Source organism: Polypterus senegalus, chromosome 14, assembly GCF_016835505.1.
Source record: "Polypterus senegalus isolate Bchr_013 chromosome 14, ASM1683550v1, whole genome shotgun sequence".
NCBI classification, from domain to species: Eukaryota; Metazoa; Chordata; class Cladistia; order Polypteriformes; family Polypteridae; genus Polypterus; species Polypterus senegalus.
The window spans coordinates 80307230-80331250 of record NC_053167.1 but is presented as its reverse complement, the minus strand read 5'-3'; the positions used below and the strand labels follow the sequence as shown (position 1 = coordinate 80331250).

The following is a 24021-nucleotide window of genomic DNA, read 5'->3' as shown; positions in this document are numbered from 1 at the left end:
TCAAACAAGTGAATCTTTGACATTATTTTCCTCTAAATTAATTCACAGGTCTAATGTAAACTATTTTGGGATAAGTTCAGTCATAGTCCTGAGATTGGTTTGATGAAACAATGGATATTCAGTTATAACATCTGCAACACCCTAACACAATTGGTCTAATAAATGTTATAGTGATAACGTTATATCCTACCTCTACACCTCCATTATAGACAGGACAACAGGATGTCCCAAGTTAGAGTAATCTGCACCATAACCTGATGTTTTGGACTTTTGTTAAATTGTGAGTGTTGGAAAGGAAGAAGCATGCTTGGGTGGAAGGATTAAAAAGAGACAGCTACTCAGGCACTTTGAACCCTGTCACATTCACATGGCAGATAGTTTACAGGCTTGAATAGATGTGTTTATGTGCTGGACCAGGTGTTGGTGCTGTATTGTAATACTTTCTCTTTTGTTCCAATACAGACCTTCTGAAGAACCTGCTTCCTAGAACACATCACTTCCGCTTCCAGTCTCCATGAACCTGCCTATTAAAGTTGTAATTTCAACCTCCAATCCCATGGAGTACCTCCTGTTCCAGCCTACCATCTACTACATATAATGGCCATCTTAGCTCTAAGTTCTGAGTTCTGTTTTGGACTCACGTCTATAAAGACATATTGTTTTTTTTTTTTGCTTCAATTTGCCAGATAATACCAGGTATATGGGAATGGCTACCCCAAACCTTTTTCTGTGTTCCTCTGTTTATTTTACAACTCATTAAGACGTGTCAGTGTCTGCGGCTGTTTAAATGTGTTTGGTGCTGTTTTAGTATTCTGTTAGGTCTTTTCTATAGTCTTGCCTACATTTCAATGATTTTAACATCTCATGCAGATGACAGTATCAGCCAAAATATGGAATGAATAAGGATATACTATGCCATGGATGTCATTACTATATGCATACACTTAATGTTCATTGTATGACATCACAAGCACAAATCTTCTAATATATAAAGCCAAATATTGAAATATACAGTTATATGGGAACCCCTCTTAATTCTTTGGATTGTTGTTTATCATTGGCTGAGCTTTCAAAGTAGTAACTTCCTTTTAATATATGACATGCCTTATGGAAACAGTAGTATTTCAGCAGTGACATTAAGTTTATTGGATTAACAAAAAATATGCAATATACATCATAACAAAATTAGGTGCATAAATTTGGGCACCCCAACAGAGATATTACATCAATACTTAGTTGAGCCTCCTTTTGCAAATATAACAGCCTCTAGACGCCTCCTATAGCCTTTGACGAGTGTCTGGATTCCGGATGGAGGTATTTTTGACCATTCTTCCATACAAAATCTCTCCAGTTCAGTTAAATTTGATGGCTGATGAGCATGGACAGCCTGCTTCAAATCATCTCATAGATTTTTGATAATATTCAAGTCAGGGGACTGTGACGGCCATTCCAGAACATTGTACTTCTCCCTCTGCATGAATGTCTTTGTAGATTATCCAACCCCTGCGTAACTTCAACTTTGTGACTGATGCTTGAACATTATCCTGAAGAATTTGTTGATATTGGGTTGAATTCGACCCTTGACTTTAACAAAGGCCCCAGTCCCTGAACTAGCCACACAGTCCCACAGCATGATGGAACCTCCACCAAATTTGACAGTAGGTAGCAGGTGTTTTTCTTGGAATGCAGTGTTCTTCTTCCGCTATGCAAAGTGCTTTTTGTTATGACCAAATAACTCAATTTTTGTCTCATCAGTCCAAAGCACTTTGTTCCAAAATGAATCTGGCTTGTCTAAATGAGCATTTGCAGACAACAAGCGACTCTGTAGCGTGAGTGCAGAAAGGGCTTCTTTCTCATCACCCTGCCATACAGATGTTCTTTGTGCAAATTGTAGAACGATGTACAGATACACCATCTGCAGCAAGATGTTCTTGCAGGTCTTTGGAGGTGACCTGTGGGTTGTCTGTAACCCCTGCGCATATGCCGCTCCTGTATTTTTTTTGGCCAGCCAGACCCGAGTTTAACAGCAACTGTGCCTGTGGCCTTCCATTTCCTGATTACATTCGTTACACTTGAAACTGACAGTTTAAACCTCTAAGATAGCTTTTTGTAGCCTTCCCCTAAACCAAGAGTTCCCAAAGTGGTCGATATTGACCCTCTGGGGTCGATTTGAACTTTCTAGTAATATACTCACCAACTAAATCAAACACCCCAGAAATATTATTATCATTGGATGCAGAAAAAGCATTCGACATGATTGAATGGAAATACCTTTTTACTATTTTGGAGAAGTTTGGGTTTGGCCCGAACATTTGTGCATGGATTAAATTACTGTATACTAACCCAGAAGCTTCAGTTTGCATCAATAACATTTGCTCAGACTACTTTAAACTAGAACGTGGCACAAGACAAGGATGCCCTTTGTCACCACTGCTGTTTGCAATTGCCATTGAACCACTGGCAATACATTGTCGAAATACTGATCAGATAAAGGGGATTAGCAGAGAAGGACTGGAACAGAAAATCTCATTATATGCAGATGACATGGTACTGTATATATCGGACCCAGAAAATTCTGTGCCTGCAGTCTTAGCAGCACTCACAGAATTTCAAAAGCTCTCTGGTCTCAGAATTAATCTGAATAAAAGTGTACTCTTTCCGTGAATTCGCAAGCATTAATAAATCGTTCTTTAAGCAATTAGATTCAACAATAACCTCATTTATTTGGAATTCTAAACATCCACGCATCAAAGAGCGACCCTACAAAGACAAAAGGCAGAAGGTGGCATGGCTCTACCTAACTTCCAGTTTTATTACTGGGCGCAAATATACAGCGATAAGAACCTGGACACAAATAGAAGAACATACACAGGCATGGACCGCAATAGAAGTAAAATCCTGCAGTACTTCTTTGTATTCCTTGCTTGTGCTCCAATAAACACACGTTATCGGCAATACACTAATAACCCAATTGTGCTCCACTCACTTAGAATCTGGAACCAATGTAGAAAGCATTTTAAGACGGAGAAGCTTCTTTCTGTGGCACCCCTGCAAAAGAACCACCTCTTTCAACCCTCACAAACATATGCAGTTTTAATATCTGGAAAAATTTGGAATTAACTTGCTTAGAGATCTTTATATGCTTTGCATCCGCTCAAATTTAACTCCAGTTCGATGACAGTTTCAGTAAAAAAATTTGGAGGTCGACGACAGCAAAAATAGACCCCCCTTACTACTGATATTTGTTTGTTACTTCAAAATATCTATGATTCCAATAGGTACCTAATTAAGAAGTAACATAATTCAAAAAAACACTTTTTTGATAAAAACACATTACATACCAAACTTGCGAACCAAAAGGTATAATGTGTCATTAAAAGAGTCACACGTAAGAATGCATGAAAATAAATGGAGCGCAAAGATGTCTGTGCATCGTCTTATCGAACGTATCAAAGCATGTGCGGACATGAAAAACCGTTGCATGTGACTAGGGGGTCGATGGATTTAAAAGTTTTTGGTAAAGGGGTCTGCAGGCAAAAAAAGTTTGGGAACTCCTGCCCTAAACCATGATACTGAACAATCTTTGTTTTCAGATCTTTTGAGAGTTGCTTTGAGGATCCCATGCTGTCACTCTTCAGAGGAGAGTCAAAGGGAAGCACAACTTGCAACTGACCACCTTAAATACCTTTTCTCATGAGTGGACACACCTGTATATGAAGTTCAAGGCTTAACGAGCTAATCCAACCAATTTGGTGTTGCAGGTAATCAGTATTGAGCGGTTACATGCATCCAAATCAGCAAAATTACAAGGGGACCCACATTTTTGAATAGCTAGTTTTTGACATTTGATTTAATTTCATACAACTAAATACTGCTTCACTAAAAATCTTTGTTCGGAAAACACCCCAGTACTCCAATGTTCATAGGAAATGAAAGACATACCACTGTTATCTTTTGTGTTGAAAGTAGAGTCAATTATTATGCAGGCTGAGAGGGGTACCCAAACTTTTTCATATGACTGTATGCATGTGTGTGTGTTTGTACTTTATACAATTATACACATTTAGTCCAATCTCAATAAACGTTTACACATATACCTGACTTTGACAGTAAGTGACACTAGACTACTGATCGATTGTATTACAGTGAGTTTAAACAATAGTGTGTGTTCCACAATTTTGAGACCTGAAATAAATTCCATTAATTTACACAGTCTCTGGGAGGGTACATTATAAGAAACAACATTTAAAGAGGTTAGATAGTTCTGCCTTAAAATTATGCCATGTGCTACTGCTAGTTTAACAGAAAACCAAGAGTCTGGCACAATGTGTTTGTTGAGCACCTGAAGGCACCGCTTTTTTAATTCTATTTCTCTCTTCCTTCTTTTGGCAGAAATGGATTAACAGAATTTAAAGTGGGATTCTTATCAGTTTATAGACTGATCAGGAAGCTTTAATGCTCCAAGATGGCAAATTAGTTTAGGTTTTAGCATTTAGGAAGGTTTGAGTAACTTGCTTTTGACTCACTTTTATTTGGTGGCAAAGGAGATGAAGGAGCAGCAGTGTGAGAGACAGAGAGAGTATAAGGACTTTGACTTATTGGGAGTATGGTGGGAAAATCAGTTGAAGTAGTGGAAGTGCTAAACTGAAGAAGAGATATGTGCTGCATGCAGGGGACAAGATGGAAAGGTAAAGGTAAAATTATAGCATTTGTCTAATTATCTACGGGACAAATTGTAGTGATTAGAATGTAACCCCAAATTATGGATTTCTGTTTGTTATGTAGTGACACCTTAGCAAAATGTGGAATTGCATTATTACAGTCAGATGTCCCTATACAGTATTATACACTACAGTGACAACTAGGCAAAGACAGCACCAAAATACCTTGATATATGTGGGTGATAAATGCAAAAAATGAGTAATCAGAAATACTGATATCATATAAGAAATAAACAACTGTCTGCTATAATTTATTTTATTGTGCACACTGTGCTAAAGGCAGACCCCCTTAGGCTACTTGAACATTAGGCCATAGGACAGAGCCCTTTTTTGGCTTATTGGTCATTAATTCTTTAGAAATACTGGATATTCCTGAGTTTGTGCATGGCCTGGTATTCTGGCTCCATACATTTATGCATTATTGATGGGGTAACAAATGGGCACTAGGATGGCACAGATAGTGTTAGGTAGCATGTGGCAACTCAAAAGTCAATAGTAAACAAGAAAAGATTTGAAGTAGTTGGAGCAGAAGGATCCATTTCATATGCAGTCACAAATTTTCTTCTGGCAGTAAAGATGTGTGCAAAAACGACAGCAGAATGATTTCCTAAGAGAATATATATGGGTGAGACTGAGTGCAGATCTGTGATAATTAGTTTTTACCTCCAGTCACTGAAAACCTACAATGTGGTGCAAAATACATAGTTTGCAAGTTTGTCTGCTGTATGTTTTATGGTGCACTGTCAACAGTAGGATGCAGTATAAAAAAATAAAAGTCATTAACATGACTCAGTGAGCATTTATTGCAGGATCATATTTATACTGCTCCGGAAATATTCTGGACAAACATAACACAAGGGGATTGGGGCAGCTGTCTCAGAAGGCTGCCAACTACTAGTTTACAGTTTTCACCTTTTATCTCCCTTTAGCCTGCAGTACTTTCACAGTTAATATTCTCTCACTTGTCAGAATGAATAAAGAACTAGGACACCTAAAATCCCATTTACATCCTGCACAGGAAGTGCTGGGAGACTGTTCTTATAGCTTTTATACTGTAGTGGTCATGTGGAGTGGCTTTGGTTAAATATTACAAATCTCAAATATTGAGATTATAGGGTTAATGGAGTTCGCCCTTTCTCCCAGTTTGTACGGGTTGTGTCTGTGCACTGTTATCTATTAGCTATTATTGGTGTGGCATTTGTGTGTCTTCCAAGTAGGATGTCTCACATCCCAAAGTAGCATCTCTAAAATTGTCAGTTAATAGTGTGTGATGGACTAGGGTTGGTTTCTGTCTAGTGCTTAATGCTGTTGGGATACGATGTGGATCTCCATGCCTCTGTGGTGGAATAAGTAGGCTGGGAAATTGGATTAGCATTTTAAATAGGTGCACCATTACAGCTCTGTGGGTCTGCATTTATTTTTTAACCTGGTCACTGATTGGGTGGTATTTGCAGATTCTCCCCTTTCAAGTGTGGGATTTCTCCAGGTATTCTGGTTTATAAATATGTGCATGTAAATTTGACTGGAAATTGTAAAATGGCTCTTTATGTGTAAGTACTAGGGGGCTTCTCCTCCTGCTTGCTTCACTCGCCAACCCCCTCGGCCTGCGCTACGTGCCAGTCACTACGCATTTCTGCCACTCGTGTATGTGGATTTCACTTTCACCAAACAACAGATCTTTTAATTCTCGCCGGATAGGCCTCTTCACTGGGAAGAAACACTACTTTCTCTGATGGCAACAGAATTAGACTAGATCTACAAGTCTCTCACTTAAAGTTTAATCCGAACAATATACAGTATTTGATCTCTTTTTGGTGTTCCGTTATTTCACCGAGTAATTATTTCCGTTTGTTTTGCTAATGCGATCTTTACCATCATTTTTTTGAGACTTTCTAATTTTTGTACTTTCATTATATCTAACCTGTTCTTCACGTGTATCACGCCAATGTTTGTGAATTCTTTAAATCTCTTGGTTAAATCTCTTGGCACAAAGTCTCGTCTTGCGGGACGTGAAAGTATCTCTCTGATCTCTCATGTCTCCTCCCAGGCTAAAAAGTCTTGTCTCGTCCCAGGATTTTTTTTATTATAATAGAGAGATGAGCTACCCCTGACCCTCTGATGGAAGAAATGGATTTGGAAAATGGATGACCATGTTATAGAGGGACAGGAAGGTACTGTAGAAATTAGTATGGACTGGAGTTCAACTGTCCAACAGTCTGTGTGAGTATTATCTGAGTATCTATACTAATAAAAGGCAAAGCCCTCACTGACTGACAGACTGACTCACTCACTCACTCATCACTAATTCTCCAACTTCCCGTGTAGGTAGAAGGCTGAAATTTGGCAGGCTCATTCCTTACAGCTTACTTACAAAAGTTGGGCAGGTTTCATTTCGAAATTCTACGCGTAATGGTCATAACTGGAACCTATGTTTCTCCATATACTGTAATGGACGTTAGCTCGACGGCCGTGGGGGGTGGAGCTGCGTGTGACATCATCACGCCTCCCACGTAATCACGTGAACTGACTGTGACCGCAATACGGAGAAAAGAAGGAAGAGCTCCCAACAATAAAATAGCGGAAAACCCGTGGATTAAATAAAAAGGCTGCCTTGTTGGCGAAGCAAGGAAAAACGACGGCCTTATATGGCGTTTGTTTATAAAACAGTGAAGAAGCTGTGTAAAGGCTGCTCCACAAAAAAACAGCGGAGCGCCTTATATGGGTAGGCAGTCAGCCAAAGAAGGGAATCAATAAATAACTATAATCGTAATAAAGGAACAAAAAAATAGTGGAGAACCCGCGAATTAAATAAAGGAAATGGGTACTTGAACAGTAAACTAAGTCTAAAATAGCTACACAATAACTATAACAATCGTAATAAACGAACAATAAAACAGTAGAGAAACGCGAAGCAAGGAGAATAAAACAGCGGAGAAGCTGTGTAAAGGCTGCCTCACAAAAAAAACAGTGGAGCTGCCTTATATGGGCAGGCAGTCAGCCAAAGAAGGGAATCAATAAATAACTATAATCGTAATAAAGGAACAAAAAAATGGCGGAGAGCCCGCGGATTAAATAAAGGAAATGGGTATCTGAACAGTAAACTAAGTCTAAAATAGCTACACAATAACTATAACAATTGTAATAAACGAACAATAAAACAGTAGAGAACCGCAAAGCAAGGAGAAAGGACGGACTTATATGGTGTTCATTTATAACACAGCGAAGAAGCTGTGTAAAGGCTGCTTCACAAAAAAACTGCGGAGCACCTTATATGGGCAGGCAGTCAGGCAAAGAAAGGGAATCAAATAACTATAATCGTAATAACCGAACAAAACAACAGCAGAAAAGCCACGGATTAGATAAAGGAAATGGGTACCTGAACAGTAAACTAAGTGTAAAATACCTACACAATAAGTATAACAATCATAATAAATGAACAATAAAACAGCGGAGAACCCTTGGATTAAACAAAAAGGCTGCTTCGTTGGCGAAGCAAGGAAAAAGGACTTTTTTTATATGTCGTTTGTTTATAAAACAGTGCAGAAGCTGTGAGAAGGCTGCTTCCTTGGCGAAGCAAGGAAAGGAATGAACACACCGTAGTGAAGAATGGCCTTATATGGGCAGGCAGTCAATTACATGGGAGGCGTGCTGAGTAGCGCAGCAGCCTTACTTATGAATATGCTAAGCACAGTGTAGGTAGGCGGCTTCCCTGCGCTAACTGAAACCGATGTACGTACTTATTTCGGTGGTATGATGCCACTGTCGGCCGCCATATTGAACTTTCCAATGTCACTAATTCTCCAACGTCCCGTGTAGTTAGAAGGCTGAAATTTAGCAGGCTCATTCTTTACAGCTTACTTACAAAAGTTAAGCAGGTTTCATTTCGAAATTCTACGCGTAATGGTCATAATGGTCAACAATGTCCGCCATGTTGAACTTTCTTATTTATGGCCCCATCTTCATGAAATTTGGTAGGCGGCTTCCCTGCGCTAACCGAAGCCAATGTACATACTTATTTCGGTGGTATGACGCCACTGTCAGCCGCCATATTAAACTTTCCAACGTCACTAATTCTCCAACTTCCCGTGTAGGTAGAAGGCTGAAATTTGGCAGGCTCATTCCTTACAGCTTACTTACAACAGTTAAGCAGATTTCATTTAGAAATTCTACGCGTAACGTTCATAACGGTTGACAACATTCGCCATGTTGAACTTTCTTATTTATGGCCCCATCTTCACGAAATTTGGTAGGTGGCTTCCCTGTGCTATCCAGAACCGATGTACATACTTATTTCAGTGGTATGATGCCACTGTCGGCCGCCATATTGAACTTTTCAATGTCACTAATTCTCCAACTTTCCGTGTAGGTAGAAGGCTGAAATTTGGCAGGCTCATTCCTTACAGCTTACTTACAAAAGTTAAGCAGGTTTCATTTCGACATTCTATGCGTAATGGTCATAACGGTTGACAACATTCGCCATGTTGAACTTTCTTATTTATGGCCCCATCTTCATGAAATTTGGTAGGCGGCTTCCCTGTACTAACCGAAACCAATGTATGTACTTATTTCGGTGGTATGATGCCACTGTCGGCCTCCATATTGAACTTTTCAACGGTCTTTATTACTTATGGGCCCATCTTCAAGAAATTTGATACGCGGGTTCCCAATGCTAACTGAATCCTACTTACGTACATATATACGTCCATAGCATGCAGCTCAGTCACTGTGTGAGGCGGCGTTGGGTCCCCCATCCCAACGCCTCCCATGTTGTTGGCTGCCTGCCTATATAAGGCCATCCGTCGCTCCGGTCTCTACATTCCCTTCTTGCCTCGCCACGGGATTCACATCTCCCTGCTGATAACTACAGCCTTTTAATTTAATCCACGGCTTCTCCGCTGTCTTATTGTTCGTTTATTACGATTATACTTATTATTTAGGTATTTTAGACTTACTTTACAGTTTTCAGGTACCCATTTCCTTTATCATTCCAACCGTACCCCCATTAACATGTCTATCGAGGTGATCACCATCGATCAAAGAACTGTCAGTTACTGAGTGGTTTCCATGCCCGGAGATGGCACCTGCCTTTTCCATTCTCTGTGTTACATATTGCACCGCCATATCAGGCTCACTCTTGATATCCGGAGGAACATCGTGTCTTATGTGTTGAATGGCTGGGACAGGTTCAAGGTGTGGACTGATGATGGTACAGGAGATAATTATACTACACAGGAGCACTATAAGAGTGAAATGCTTAAGCCCTTCACCTATGGTTCTGCATGTGAGTTGATGGCTGCCGCTGAATTGTTCGGTTGTCGCTTTCAAGTGTACCGAAATGGCCAAATATTTTACACCTTTCGACAACTGCCAGTGCCTCTTAAACATCTTAGACACACAGGTGACGATTCAGTAGTGGACACTTTGATTTTTATGAATGTTTAAACTCTCAAAAGCTGGATGTGAAGTTATCGATGAAACCGGTTGTATGCTTACAACACTTGACAGATGCCGAATGTCACGTCAACACAAGTCCTGCAAATACTGTCGTGATTGAAACAAACCATGAATCTCAAACCGATTATGACAGCAGCAATCCAAGCTGTGAGATTTGATTACTGTTCACATGGCCAACTGTATGTTGCATGCTCAAGAGTAAGCTCAGTGCACAGCTTGGTCATATTTACTTAATACTTAACTTCCGGCGCCGCATCCGAGTGGCAGCCTTTCCAGCAGCTCCGTATATGACTTTATCTTTTTACCTTTTAATCTCTATTTCACTATTTCACTGATCACTTCTACCACTTTCTTTTATGTGGAATTGCTCCCTGGACACTTTTTACTATTTTACTGTTTGACATGGATTGTTACACTCCGAGAATCGCCTATTCAAGTAGTCAGCTTAAAGCACTGAGAAGAAATGCTTATGCCGGTGTGGTTCCTTATTTACCTGACGAGGTAAGAAGACGATATCGGGGCAGCCGAGCGGTGCAAAGATAAAAGATAAGATTAAATCGAGACAACTTGAGAGAAAATGGCGTTATAAACAGTCGGTGCCTTCTGTGATCCTGGGAAATGTAAACTCACTACCAAATAAGATTGATGAACTGGCTGTGCTGGTGAAAAATGTCAGAACCTACACAGAATGCAGCTTGCTGTGTTTTAGTGAAACGTGGCTAACGCCTCCCATCCCAGATGCTAACGTGGAGCTACCGGGTTTAGCACAGTTAGAGCGGACAGAGACGCAAGTACCTGTGGAAAGAAGAAAGGAGGAGGACTCGCTCTCTATGTCAATACAAAGTGGTGCAACTCAGGACATGTAAACGTTAAAATCTCCACTTGCTGCAGGGACATCGAACTGTTGGCCGTAAGTCTGCGCCCCTATTACTTGCCCAGAGAGTTTGGACACGTGATTGCTGTTATTGTTTACATCCCCTCAAGCGAACGCGAGATGGCGAGTGACATCATCCATTCCGCAGTTGCTAAGTTACAAACGCAGCACCCTGAGGCACTTGTGCTAATCGCTGGAGACTTTAACCATGTAACGCTGGACAAAACATTACCTGCCTTCTCCCAGTATGTGGATTGTAACACTCGGGAAACAGGACTATCGACCTACTGTATGCAACGTTAAAGACGCACAGCGCCACCCCGCTGCCTGCGCTTGGGAAAGCAGATCATAACCTGGTTCTGCTTCAGCCTCAATACAAACCAAGAGAGAGAGCGCTACCTACAACCACACGCTCATTCAGGAAGTGGTCCCCTGAGGCAGAGCAGGCTCTGAGAGACTGCTTTGGAACTACAGACTGGGATATATTGCTTGGGTCACATAGTGAGAACATTGAAGAGGCTGTTGAATGCACAACTGATTACATCAACTTCTGTATGGACATTGTAGTTCCAGTAAGAACAGTATGCTGCTATGCTAACAACAAGCCATGGGTTACAAGTGACATCAAGGGCCTTTTGAACCAGAAGAAAAGGGCTTTTAAAGGTGGTGATCAGCATGAGCTCAAGCGCGTGCAGAAGGAACTCCGAGTCCAGCTCAGGGCGAAAGAGCAGTACAGGAGAAAGCAGGAGCAGAAGTTGCAGAACAACAGCATGAAGGAAGTGTGGGATGGGATGAAGATTATCACTGGCTGCAGCTCAAGCGGGTGCCGCCATGAGACAGACGTGGAGAGAGCAAACCAAATGAACAACTTCTTTAATAGGTTTGATCACAGTAACCCACTCTCACCTCGAGTACTGCATCCTCCAACATAAGAAAATCAAATTTCAAAACCGTCTGCTAAATACCTTTAAAGGGAAATTGAACATTAGGCCATAAGACAGAGCCCTTTTTTGGCTTATTGGTCATTAATTCTTTAGAAATACTGGATATTCCTGAGTTTGTGCATGGCCTGGTATTCTGGCTCCATACATTTATGCATTATTGATGGGGTAACAAATGGGCACTAGGATGGCACAGATAGTGTTAGGTAGCATGTGGCAATTCAAAAGTCAATAGTAAACAAGAAAAGATTTGAAGTAGTTGGAGCAGAAGGATCCATTTCATATGCAGTCACAAATTTTCTTCTGGCAGTAAAGATGTGTGCAAAACGACAGCAGAATGATTTCCTAAGAGAATACATATGGGTGAGACTGAGTGCAGATCTGTGATAATTAGTTTTACCTCCAGTCACTGAAAACCTACAATGTGGTGCAAAAATACATAGTTTGCAAGTTTGTCTACTGTATGTTTTATGGTGCACTGTCAACAGTAGGATGCAGTATAAAAAAATAAAAGTCATTAACATGACTCAGTGAGCATTTATTGCAAGATCATATTTATACTGCTCCGGAAATATTCTGGACAAACATAACACAAGGATTGGGGCAGCTGTCTCGAAGGCTGCCAACTACTAGTTTACAGTTTTCACCTTTTATTTCCCTTTAGCCTGCAGTACTTTCACAGTTAATATTCTCTCACTTGTCAGAATGAATAAAGAACTAGGACACCTAAAATCCCATTTACATCCTGCACAGGAAGTGCTGGGAGACTGTTCTTATAGCTTTTATACTGTAGTGGTCATGTGGAGTGGCTTTGGTTAAATATTACAAATCTCAAATATTGAGAATTATAGGGTTAATGGAGTTCGCCCTTTCTCCCAGTTTGTACGGGTTGTGTCTGTGCACTGTTATCTATTAGCTATTATTGGTGTGGCATTTGTGTGTCTTCCAAGTAGGATGTCTCACATCCCAAAGTAGCATCTCTAAAATTGTCAGTTAATAGTGTGTGATGGACTAGGGTTGGTTTCTGTCTAGTGCTTAATGCTGTTGGGATACGATGTGGATCTCCATGCCTCTGTGGTGGAATAAGTAGGCTGGGAAATTGGATTAGCATTTTAAATAGGTGCACCATTACAGCTCTGTGGGTCTGCATTTATTTTTTAACCTGGTCACTGATTGGGTGGTATTTGCAGATTCTCCCCTTTCAAGTGTGGGATTTCTCCAGGTATTCTGGTTTATAAATATGTGCATGTAAATTTGACTGGAAATTGTAAAATGGCTCTTTATGTGTAAGTACTAGGGGGCTTCTCCTCCTGCTTGCTTCACTCGCCAACCCTCGGCCTGCGCTACGTGCCAGCCACTCACGCATTTCTGCCGCCGTATGTGGATTTCACTTTCACCAAACAACAGATCTTTTAATTTTCGCCGGATAGGCCTCTTCACTGGGAAGAAACACTACTTTCTCTGATGGCAACAGAATTAGACTAGATCTACAAGTCTCTCACTTAAAGTTTAATCCGAACAATATACAGTATTTGATCTCTTTTTGGTGTTCCGTTATTTCACCGAGTAATTATTTCCGTTTGTTTTGCTAATGCGATCTTTACCATCATTTTTTGAGATTTTCAATTTTTGTACTTTCATTATCTCTAACCTGTTCTTCACGTATCACGCCAATGTTTGTGAATTCTTTAAATCTCTTGGTTAAATCTCTTGGCACAAAGTCTCGTCTTGCGGGGACGTGAAAGTATCTCTCTGAAAAGTCACGTCTCCTCCCAGGCTAAAAAGTCTTGTCTCGTCCCAGGATTTTTTATTATAATAGAGAGATGAGCTACCATGTTATAGAGGGACAGGAAGGTACGGTAGCAATTAGTATGGACTGGAGTTCAACTGTCCAACAGTCTGTGTGAGTATTATCTGAGTATCTATACTAATAAAAGGCAAAGCCCTCACTCACTGACTCACTCATCACTAATTCTCCAACTTCCCCGTAGGTAGAAGGCTGAAATTTGGCAGGCTCATTCCTTACAGTTTACTTACAAAATTTGGGCAGGTTTCATTTCGAAATTCTATGCGTAATGGTCATAACTGGAACCTATTTTTCTAGCTCGACGGCCGTGGGGGCAGAGCTGCGTGTGACATCATCACGCCTCCCACGTAATCACGTGAACTGACTGTGACTGCAATCACGGAGAAAACAATAAAATAGTGGAAAACCCGTGGATTAAATAAAAGGCTGCCTTGTTGGCTAAGCAAGGAAAAACGACAGCCTTATATGGCGCTTGTTTATAAAACAGTGGAGAAGCTGTGTAAAGGCTGCTCCACAAAAACAGCGGAGTGCCTTATATGGGCAGTTTGATTGAAACAAACCATGAAACTCAAACCGATTATGACAGCAGCAATCCAAGCTGTGAGATTTGATTACTGTTCACATGGCCAACTGTATGTTGCATGCTCAAGAGTAAGCTCAGCGCACAGCTTGGTCATATTACAACCGGAGGGCGAACTCACAATGTGGTATACAAAAGATCCTTAACAAATAATTATTTGTATTTTTCCCTCAGTTTAAAAAGGTTTAATTTTCTTCTTAATAAAAATTTTAAGGCAGTACTTCGCCGCTGAGAAGCGCGGGTATTTTGCTAGTATATATACAGTATATATGACACCAACACTCATAACAGTGACAAAACAATTACATTGACAATCATGTTATGTTATTTTTAAAATGTTTCCTTTTCTTTTTCATTACTTCTTTAACACACTACTTCTCCGCTGCGAAGCGCGGGTATTTTGCTAGTTGTAAATATACGATCGTGCATTAGAATAGATACAAGTAAGTGTTACATCCAGATGTGGTTCCTGTCTTATCTCAGATGCTCTCGGCATAGCCTCTAGGAATCCACAAACCTGCTGTGTTTCTAAATAAATTAATATCTGAATACTTCCACTGTAAATTCAGTATATATATCTGTAAGCAATATGAAACAAAATACTAATGGAGAAATCAAAACAACATGTATTTTCAAACCTTTCTATCACATTCAGGGTTTGTACGAAGTTGAAATGAAAGTGCTATCCATTCACTGGGTAAGCCTACACCTTGCAGTGTCTGGTACTTAAGATAGAAATTAGCCCAAGATGAAATGTCAGTCTGGCACAGGGCACTATTCCAATAGAGTAAAGAATGAAACTTCATACCATACAAATGAGGTATGCAGTCAACGTGAAAATGGACCCAACAGAATGTTATGCAGTTACCAGCACTATAGTACACCACATCACTGATACAGAGCTACATGAGAGCAGACAGTGGAAAGTGGTGGTGGTGGTGCTGGTGAGTAGAATTATCAAAATAACATCACTTGCCTGCAGTTGGCTTGTTTGAAAGGTTGGTGCTTTGGTAGATGGGGCGTGTCCCATTCTGTGGCTGTCCAATCACAGGAGTTGTTGAAGGAGTGTTCACGTTTGACAGGATGCATCCTGTTACCCTCTAGGAAACAAGAAAAAAAAGAGAGAAGAAAGTTTAAGTAATCAAAAAGCTTTATGCTAAAAAGTTCCAAAAATTGGGAGAAATGCTAATTAATTAATGCCGAGAAGAAAAATAATTTATTTTTATTTTTTCTGCAAATAACTTTGTTTTCAATATTAAAATAAAAAACTGATGTGTGAGGCACTACATTTTCTATTAAAGAACTATGATTTTAGCATTACAATAGTGCCATCTGAAATCATTATCTCTGTGCAACAAAATCCACTGCAGCAATTTTCCTCAGTTAATAGGCAAATAGCTGTGTTAAGTTTCATTTGGATTGAGAGATTTGTTTTTGCGTTATCATAACCACTCATATCCTGACACATGGACAGAGCTAGTCAAATTGAGTTCAGGGATGCTGAATATGTCAAAAACCATCATATATGAAGTAGGGAAAGTAAAGTAAGTATACGTATGGCTAATTTGAGTGCACATGTGAGTTCATTTAAAAATTCCATGATGTCGTTTTTAAAGTATTTTAATACCACTGCTCTTGAGTAGCCCACATTACAGTTAATTCTTACAGTGACCTACATATTTCTGTCACCATGGAAGGCATTCGTAAGTCCCAATTCTGTTATTTCACCCCAGTGACCAGCCTTTGTACTGGGCTTCATAATGTCAGGAGAGTAGACAACATAATTAGTACTAAACTCTGTCAAAAGGGTTTAAACTGATTAGCTGGTAAATAGGTGATCCAGTTTATATAAGTTTAGGAGGCTCGATGTAATTTAGAATGAGTCTGAATATGCTACTTGATTTAAAACACAGTAAAATACAAAATACATCCAGCCACACTTCCATGTTTTGTACCTCATCACTTAGGTTTAGGAAAGGCTGTCACAACTGCATTAAGAACAAGGCAGAGGCCATTCCTGATTGAAGTGCCAGTCATGCACACCTGTCCATTTCAGAAACATCAGCTAACTTGCATGTCAATTACAGTTGTGCTCATAAGTTTACATACCCTGGTAGAATTTGTAAGATGCATACTATACTTTAAAAAAAAGATGACCGATCAGGCAAAAGACATTTCATTTACTTTTAATGGAATCCAAATTAAACTATAAGGCAACACAGAATAGCACAACCATTAATCAGCCTTTTCTGATAGTTGTGGATGAGACCCTTGATTTTCTCAGGTGGTACAGTTGCCCATTTTTCTTGGCAAAAAGCCTCCAGGTCCTGTAAATTATTGGGTTGTCTTGCACTAACTGCATGTTTGAGATCTCCCCAGTGTGGCTCAATAAAACTGAGGTCAGCAGATTGTGATGGCCACTCCAGCACCTTCAGTTTTTCAGCTGTAGCCAGCGAAGGCCTTGTATTTTAGATCATTGTCATGTTGGAAGATCCAAGTATGTCCCTTGCAAAGCTTCCGGATTGATGAATGCAAGTTGTTCTCCAATATTTTCCAGTAACCTGCTGCATTCATCTTGTCATCAATTTTCACTAAGTTACCTGTGTCACTGTAGCTCACACACCCCCAGAACATCAGAGATCCACCTCCATGCATCATCGTACATTTATGATGGTGGCCATAAAGTTCAATATTGGTCACATCACTCCAAAGGAATTTGATGGAATATGAGGCTTGTCTAGATGCTGTTTGGCATATTGTAAGTGGGCTGTTTTGTGGCGTTGGTACAGTAAAGGCTTTTTTTCTGGCAACTTGATCATGCAGTCCATTTTTGTTCAAGTATCTCATTATGGTGTATCTTGAAACAGCAGCGCAACTTGTTTGCAGAGAAGCTTGTGTCTTAGCTGAAGTGGCTGGTGGGTTTTTCTTGGCAGCTCGACAAATAATCCTGGCTGTTGTGGCTGAAATCTCAGTTGGTCTACCTGACCGAGCCTTGGTAACAGCAGAAACCCTAACTTTCCCCTGGAAGCAGTATAAATTGGCCCAGTTTAGTGTCTGAACTGACAGGCATTTTCAGATCTCCTGATATCTTTTTATATACTTTTACTGATTTATACAAATTCATAACCATTTGTTGCAGGTCTTTTGACAGTTCTTTTGCTTTCCCCATGGCTTGGTATCTAGCAAGGTCAGTGGAGCTCTGCATGATTTTAAATTGACTATTTATACACAGACACTGATTACATTCAACATTTGAACCTGTGTGTGTCAACTTTGGTGGATATTATCAGCCCCAACATTCAAGGGTATGTAAACCATTGATCAGGCCCATTTGGGTGATTTTAGTTATTATTATGATTTAAAATAGGCACACACAATTATGTGATAATAATTTGCCTCGCCTGAGCACACTCCCTAATAAAAAAGGAAACCTTTCTGCATGATAACGTATGTTTTCCAAACAATGATCAATATTTCAAAAATTCTCCCAGGATATGTAAAACCTATGAGCACAACTGTATATGTGGGAGGAAAACTGGAGAATGTACATCCTCTCATCACCTGAAGCTAAGAAGCAGTAATTATAACCACTGTGCCACTGCGTGAACATCACAATTACCTAAACAAAGAAATGTACTGATCAATTTATTTTCAAATTTGTTTAGTCCAATACAAGGTTATACATTTAAATAATTATTTCAGTTGGCTAATACCAGGAGTGATAGTGCCACCTTACAACTCCAAAGTACCAGATTCAGAACCAACCGAAGAAGGTGTCATTGTAGAACTTGCACATTTTCATTATCTTGAAATAGTAAATCAGATGGAAATCTAAAAAAGAGCCAGAAGGGAGTGCTACTAGACAGGAACAAGATTCTACAAAGTCATAACAGTGGAAAAACAACAGGGTCTATCAGGAGAGTGGCTCTAAGCTGATGGCATCAAGGTTTCTGCACAGTAATTGTGAACCTGGAAGTGGTTTCCTGGGTTGCCTCAGAAGTGAACTCAGGGTGGGGTATAAAAGTGCCCCATTTCTACCAGCTGGGTGAACTCTTAATAAGGAGTAAAGTCAGAGGCAAGGGTAGTGTACTGTCAAAAGAGGGACTGGATGGGTGTAATATGTGTAGTACACTGGACCAAAACCCTAGAGAGATGGCAGGGTTCTCATTTGTTATAGTGTACGTGTAGAGGTTTTATTGTTTATTGTTTGTATTGCTCTTTCATGGTACTTCCTGTGTATTTTAGTTTTGATTGTAATGATTCACCTCTTTTGTTGGTACTTTGGGCTCCTTAATGCAGTGCCCCCTAAAGTTTGCAGTCTACAAGTGTTTTCTTTAAGTGCTTCATTTTCCTCAGACATTTCAAGGATGAATTAACCTTGTATGGTTGTATGCCCATGTTAGTATGCCCTGCAATAGAATGGTGCTTCATCTAGTGTTGGTATCCACTTTATACTGTAATTAAATATTTTGGGCACAACATGCATATGGCTGAAAGAGATTACAAATATTTTTTTAAAGAAAATGCTAGGGAATGAATTGTACCAAGGGTGATGTTATATCTATGGGCAATAATATTGTACTAATAAAAAGGAAGAAGGTGGAGACAGGTTCAAATTAGTAAACTTTAATAGGTCCTTTGCTAAGATCATTTCAGAGTACATGTACACAGCCTCATTATTATTATTATCTACTTCCTAATAGCTCCCCAATACCCATAATTCCTTATTACTAAGGAATCCCCAAAAGTCCAGACTTACAATATACTACAGGGGAAAAGACAAAGGCAAAGTCAAAAGAGAGACTAAAGATCACCAGTATAACTAGTTGTCAAACTAAACTGAAAGACCAAAAACCAGGGCACTAACCAGGAAGAATTGTCTGTAACAATGGAGATTCTAACCAAAGATCCACTAGGATACTTACAACCTAATACCACAATCTTGAATAGACAGAATGTGATATCACAGCATGTCATGTAATCGTGGCATCATCTGACTGACAACTGGCATAACAAACCCACACAACATGGTAGTGACCATGCAAAGATACCACAAAATTGGATCATTTGGAGTAGAACACATTCCAAAATTACATAAATATATATGTGTGTGTATATCTATATACAAAATGCTAAGGTCTGTCCATCTGCCACATAATAAATCATGAGCTACTGGGGCTAGAACCTTGATATTGTTCTTCATTGAAAGCTTATGACTTGATATGCCATGGTGAATCAAGTGCTTGCTACAACAAAATGATCAAGAACGTGACATGGCAGAAAAAAAAACAAAAAAAACGAGCAGGGACATTTGCTCAGCATGAAGCAAATCACAGAAGATGATTAAATGATGTAAAGAAAAAGAATGGTAGCTGTAGCATCCACTGAGTGTCAAGCACGTATGGTGTGGCAATCTGCTGGTACTGGCAAACTAATGGGGCTTGCTCTTGGTTTTAATTGAAAGCTATGACCTGATACATTCTGAAAAGTCAAAAGATTTGATTTTGCAACTACCTTTGAAAAGTAAGTGATCCACAAATGGCGCTTTTCCACTGTATAGTACGGCACGACACGGTTCAGTTCAGCTCACTTTTGGGGCGTTTTCCACTGGTAACAGTACCTGGTACCTGGTCCTTTTTTTAGTACCACCTCAGCCGAGGTTCCAAGCGCCCAACCGCTACCAAAACGGACGGTAAACTCTGCTGGTCACTGATTGGCTGGAGAAAATCGTCATTACTGCGTCACTGGCTATTCTTTTCTTTAAAGGTACACACACGCGGAAGTTTGTGTCCCGTCTCTCCATCGCTGGACGCAGTTTGTTGCATAAGTGGATGAATGTTTCTTCAGACATTCGAAAGTTCTCCAGCCACTGAGTGTTTGTAAAACCGGGAACAATCACATCCCACCACTCTGAAGCACGGTTAAATGTCCAAACAGATGGTCTATTGCGGCGACTTTTTTGCAAAATGTGGAAGATCTGTAATATACAGAATCAGCATTTTAATGTTACACTGGCAGTTAAGTTCATTTTATGCTTTGCAACAGTGATAAAAGTTAGCTAGTGACGTGCTTTTTAGATGCTTACCCTGCGCGTCGTCGAGCTAAAGTGTTGTCGTTGTCTGCGTGTTGTTGTAAAAGTTCCACGGTGTCACGGCAGTAGAGGCGCAACTCTAACGACACGTGAATAATCCCGCCCACTCTAAAGCGGTACTAAACTGCAGTCGAAACGCAAACCGAGCCGAACTGAGCCGAACCAAGGTGAGCTGTACTGAACCGTGCTGTGCCGTACTATGCAGTGGAAAAGCGCCTAAAGTGACATGGCAGAAGGAAATGCAGGGCCAACTGCTGAGAGTATTACTGGTGAGCAGAAAGTTTAATTGTAATAAAATATATATTGATAACTCACCATGACCATGTTATAGAGGGAATGAAAAGGAAGCACAGCGACATCTGCTGAGCACCAGGCACATCACAGAAGGCACTTAATACAGGATACAAGTGAGAAATGCATGCCGACACACACATACAATACTATCACCAAAGTGATCTCTGTGAAAGTTGTATTTTTTTATGGTGAAAACAAAAAATTATCTTGGAAAAAATGAAAAGTTCAACTTGCTCGATATGAACCATTTTATTTTGTGGACCACAGATCCATGTGTTTCCGAAAAAGAATTATAATAATAAACAATTTAAAAATTTTGGGAAAAGGTTTCACTTTAGCTATAACTGCAGTTCATGACACATAGCAAGAAGTGCATCTCTAAACTTGAAGAGGTAGGTTTTGAAAATTAGTGGATGAATTGATTAATTTTAGTTAATTGCATTAATGATGAGAAGAGAGAAAAAAAAATCAGGACAGAATAGAAATAACCACAGAAATAAACAGAGCTCCAGCACTTCCAAATTGACAGTCTTGTAGCAAAACCCACTGTTATAGACAGCTGTCAGCTCGGTTCTGGCCCAGCAGTAATTTAAAAGTCACCCTTTAGATTTGCGGTGAAGTACAAACATTGTTCACAAAGAGGCCTGCGTATGCACATGACCTATTTTTGAAGCACTGAGTAAATGAGCCACATCTCACTCGGGTATCTTTTAAATCTTTATGAGAGAACATAAGCTGTGGTTAGAAAAAAAAAATTAAAGAAATTCATTGTGCAATTAAAACAACTGTGCAGAGAATTTTAGAAAATTATAAATATTATAAAACAATTTAAGTGACCGGATATTTAAATCAAACAACTCCACAAGTCAAATTAAGCTACTGTAACTAAGGAAAAAAAAGAAAGTTTAAGGGTATAAACAAAGAAAAGCCTAAACTTTAACATGGCTGATAACACAACCCCATAATAATCTGACAACCTAATGGAGGACAGAAAGGTGAATAGGCTTTATAATTTGTTATTTTGTATCCGTCCATTAATTCTTGCACACATTTAATTTTATACAGAGTTACAGCACTGAGCACAAGGGCAGGTTTCAGCCTTAAATGAAGAGGCAGCCTATTGCAGGGCACACTAGTGCACTCAGCACCCTCCTCCACACTGGGCCAATTTATACTGCCTCCTCATTCCAATTATTGATGCCACTGAAGCACAACTACAATTAACTATTCATTGACAAAAATACAACCAACTTGGGTTCATAAACATCGACAACAGAAGGAGTAGATCACTAGATCAAGCTGTCAGGGACATCCGGTAATTAGACTTTACTGACAATGGGAATGAAGTCAAGCCAAAAATTAAAGCATGAAAGCTCAGGGAAGCAAGAAGTCATCCACTCACAGTACACACGGGCTGGCAGAGAGGACTCAGTTGGCAATGGTTCTTCAGTTTCATTACATTTCCCCACTTTCCATAAATTGTTTTAAATATGGATATACAGTACATTCTGCTTTGTCTGCTGTGCCACTTATCATACTTGTACAGTATAAATATACCCAGTGACAGGGAAGCTGTGAACAACAAGTGGACCCGATATGATGAAGAACAAGAGACTACTTTACACATACTGTAAGTAATGCGTTTCAAACATGACTTATAGAGTACCAAATAACAAGTAAAACCTATTCGTCTCACTCGGTCTATCTAAACCAGGGGTCCCCAACTCCAGTCCAGGAGGGCCCCAGTGGCTGCAGATTTTTATTCCAACCCTTTTCTTAATTAGTTACCTGATTTCGCTCCTAATTAATTTCTTTTGAATTAATTTAAATTGACTTGCTCTTGAAGACTCAGACCCCTTAATTGTTTATTTTTCCTTAATTTTCATCAAACAATAATGAGATAGAAAATGAACCAAAACATGACCAGCAAAACAAGACCAACATTGTCGATCATTCAATATCTGAAAATAAAGAAAGTTTAAGGTTTAGGAATGTTGATCCACTCAGGTCCCCAAAACATTTTAGTAGTGCTCTTAGAAAAGAGAAAATCAACAATTTCAGAAATGTCTGCTATTGCACAATGAGAGCAGAAATAAGGCATGGAATAAAAGAATGAGTTTAATTAACAACAAGAATTGGCACCTAATTAAGCACCTGGATGGAGTGAAATTAGTTGGTGTTTGAGGCCATTTGTATTTGGGTGCCATTTAAGGAAAGAAATTAAGAAATTCTGAGAAACAGTGAAGAAATTCAAGGGAACAAATCTTAAAAAAAAACATATCAATTAAAATTAATTCAAATTAAGTTAATTAGCAGCCAAACAGTAAGCTTATTAAGAAATGGGTTAGAATGAACACCTGCAGCCACTGGGGCCCTACAAGACCAGAGATGGGGACCCCTGATCTAAACAAAATGTCCTGCTCATGCTTTCTCTATTTTCCATCTCCTTTACAATGTATCTTCCATTTCCTGCTTTAATCTTCCACTACCCCATCACCAATCATTTTCCAAGTACAAAATTAGAACATTAGAAAGACTTAGATGAGAACAGGCCACTCAGCCTTACAAAGCTCGCCAGTCCTATCCACTTAATTCCTCCAAAACAACATTAAGTTGAGTTTTGAAAGTCCCTAAAATCCCACTGTCTGCCACTTTTCTTGGTAACTTATTCCATGTGTCTACGGTTCTCTGTGTGAATCATTAAAACTTGTTAAGGATTCTCATTTACAGACCATCCACCCAGTCACTTCTAGGATTATTGTGGCGTGTCTGGGAAAACTACATCCCTGATGTATGTCTACTGTAAACGGCCAAGTGGCTACACATTTCCCTATTTATTCATTTAAGAGGTTCCAGCAAGGGAAAGTAGACCAAGACTGGCAACTTTTTAGCCCCTCTAGAAGTCTTGTGCCAACTACTGCACTACAAAAAGCTGCCTTACCTTGCAATGATCTTCTTGGATCAATCTGTGGGAAAACAAAAGTCCTTTTGAATGACACACTCATTTTTGGCATGACTCCCTTTTAAGATCACTTTAGACCAGCTACTGGCATCTTCCCTCTCTCTCACAGCATGAGATTATTTATCTCTAATTTACAATGTAAACTATTTTACAAATTCTGGCAATGTTACGCCAAATTTCCTCATGGGGACACAAAATTCTGTCTGTCTAATATGAATCTATATATTGTGGCTACCAGGTGGTGCACCAGCTCCCTAAACCCAACACAGACAGACACAGGCACAAGTTTCCACAACA

At 39.6% G+C, this 24021-nt stretch overlaps 1 protein-coding gene across 1 annotated transcript in view; it reads right to left on the bottom strand.

The window, feature by feature from the left end:
- nmnat2 (nicotinamide nucleotide adenylyltransferase 2) overlaps positions 1–24021 on the bottom strand; it is a 347686-nt gene that overhangs the window by 49803 nt on the left and 273862 nt on the right. Inside the window, exon 5 of the mRNA XM_039734773.1 lies at positions 15354–15477. Within this exon, the coding sequence (XP_039590707.1) occupies positions 15354–15477 (124 nt within the window). The remainder of the gene's footprint in view (positions 1–15353; positions 15478–24021) is intronic.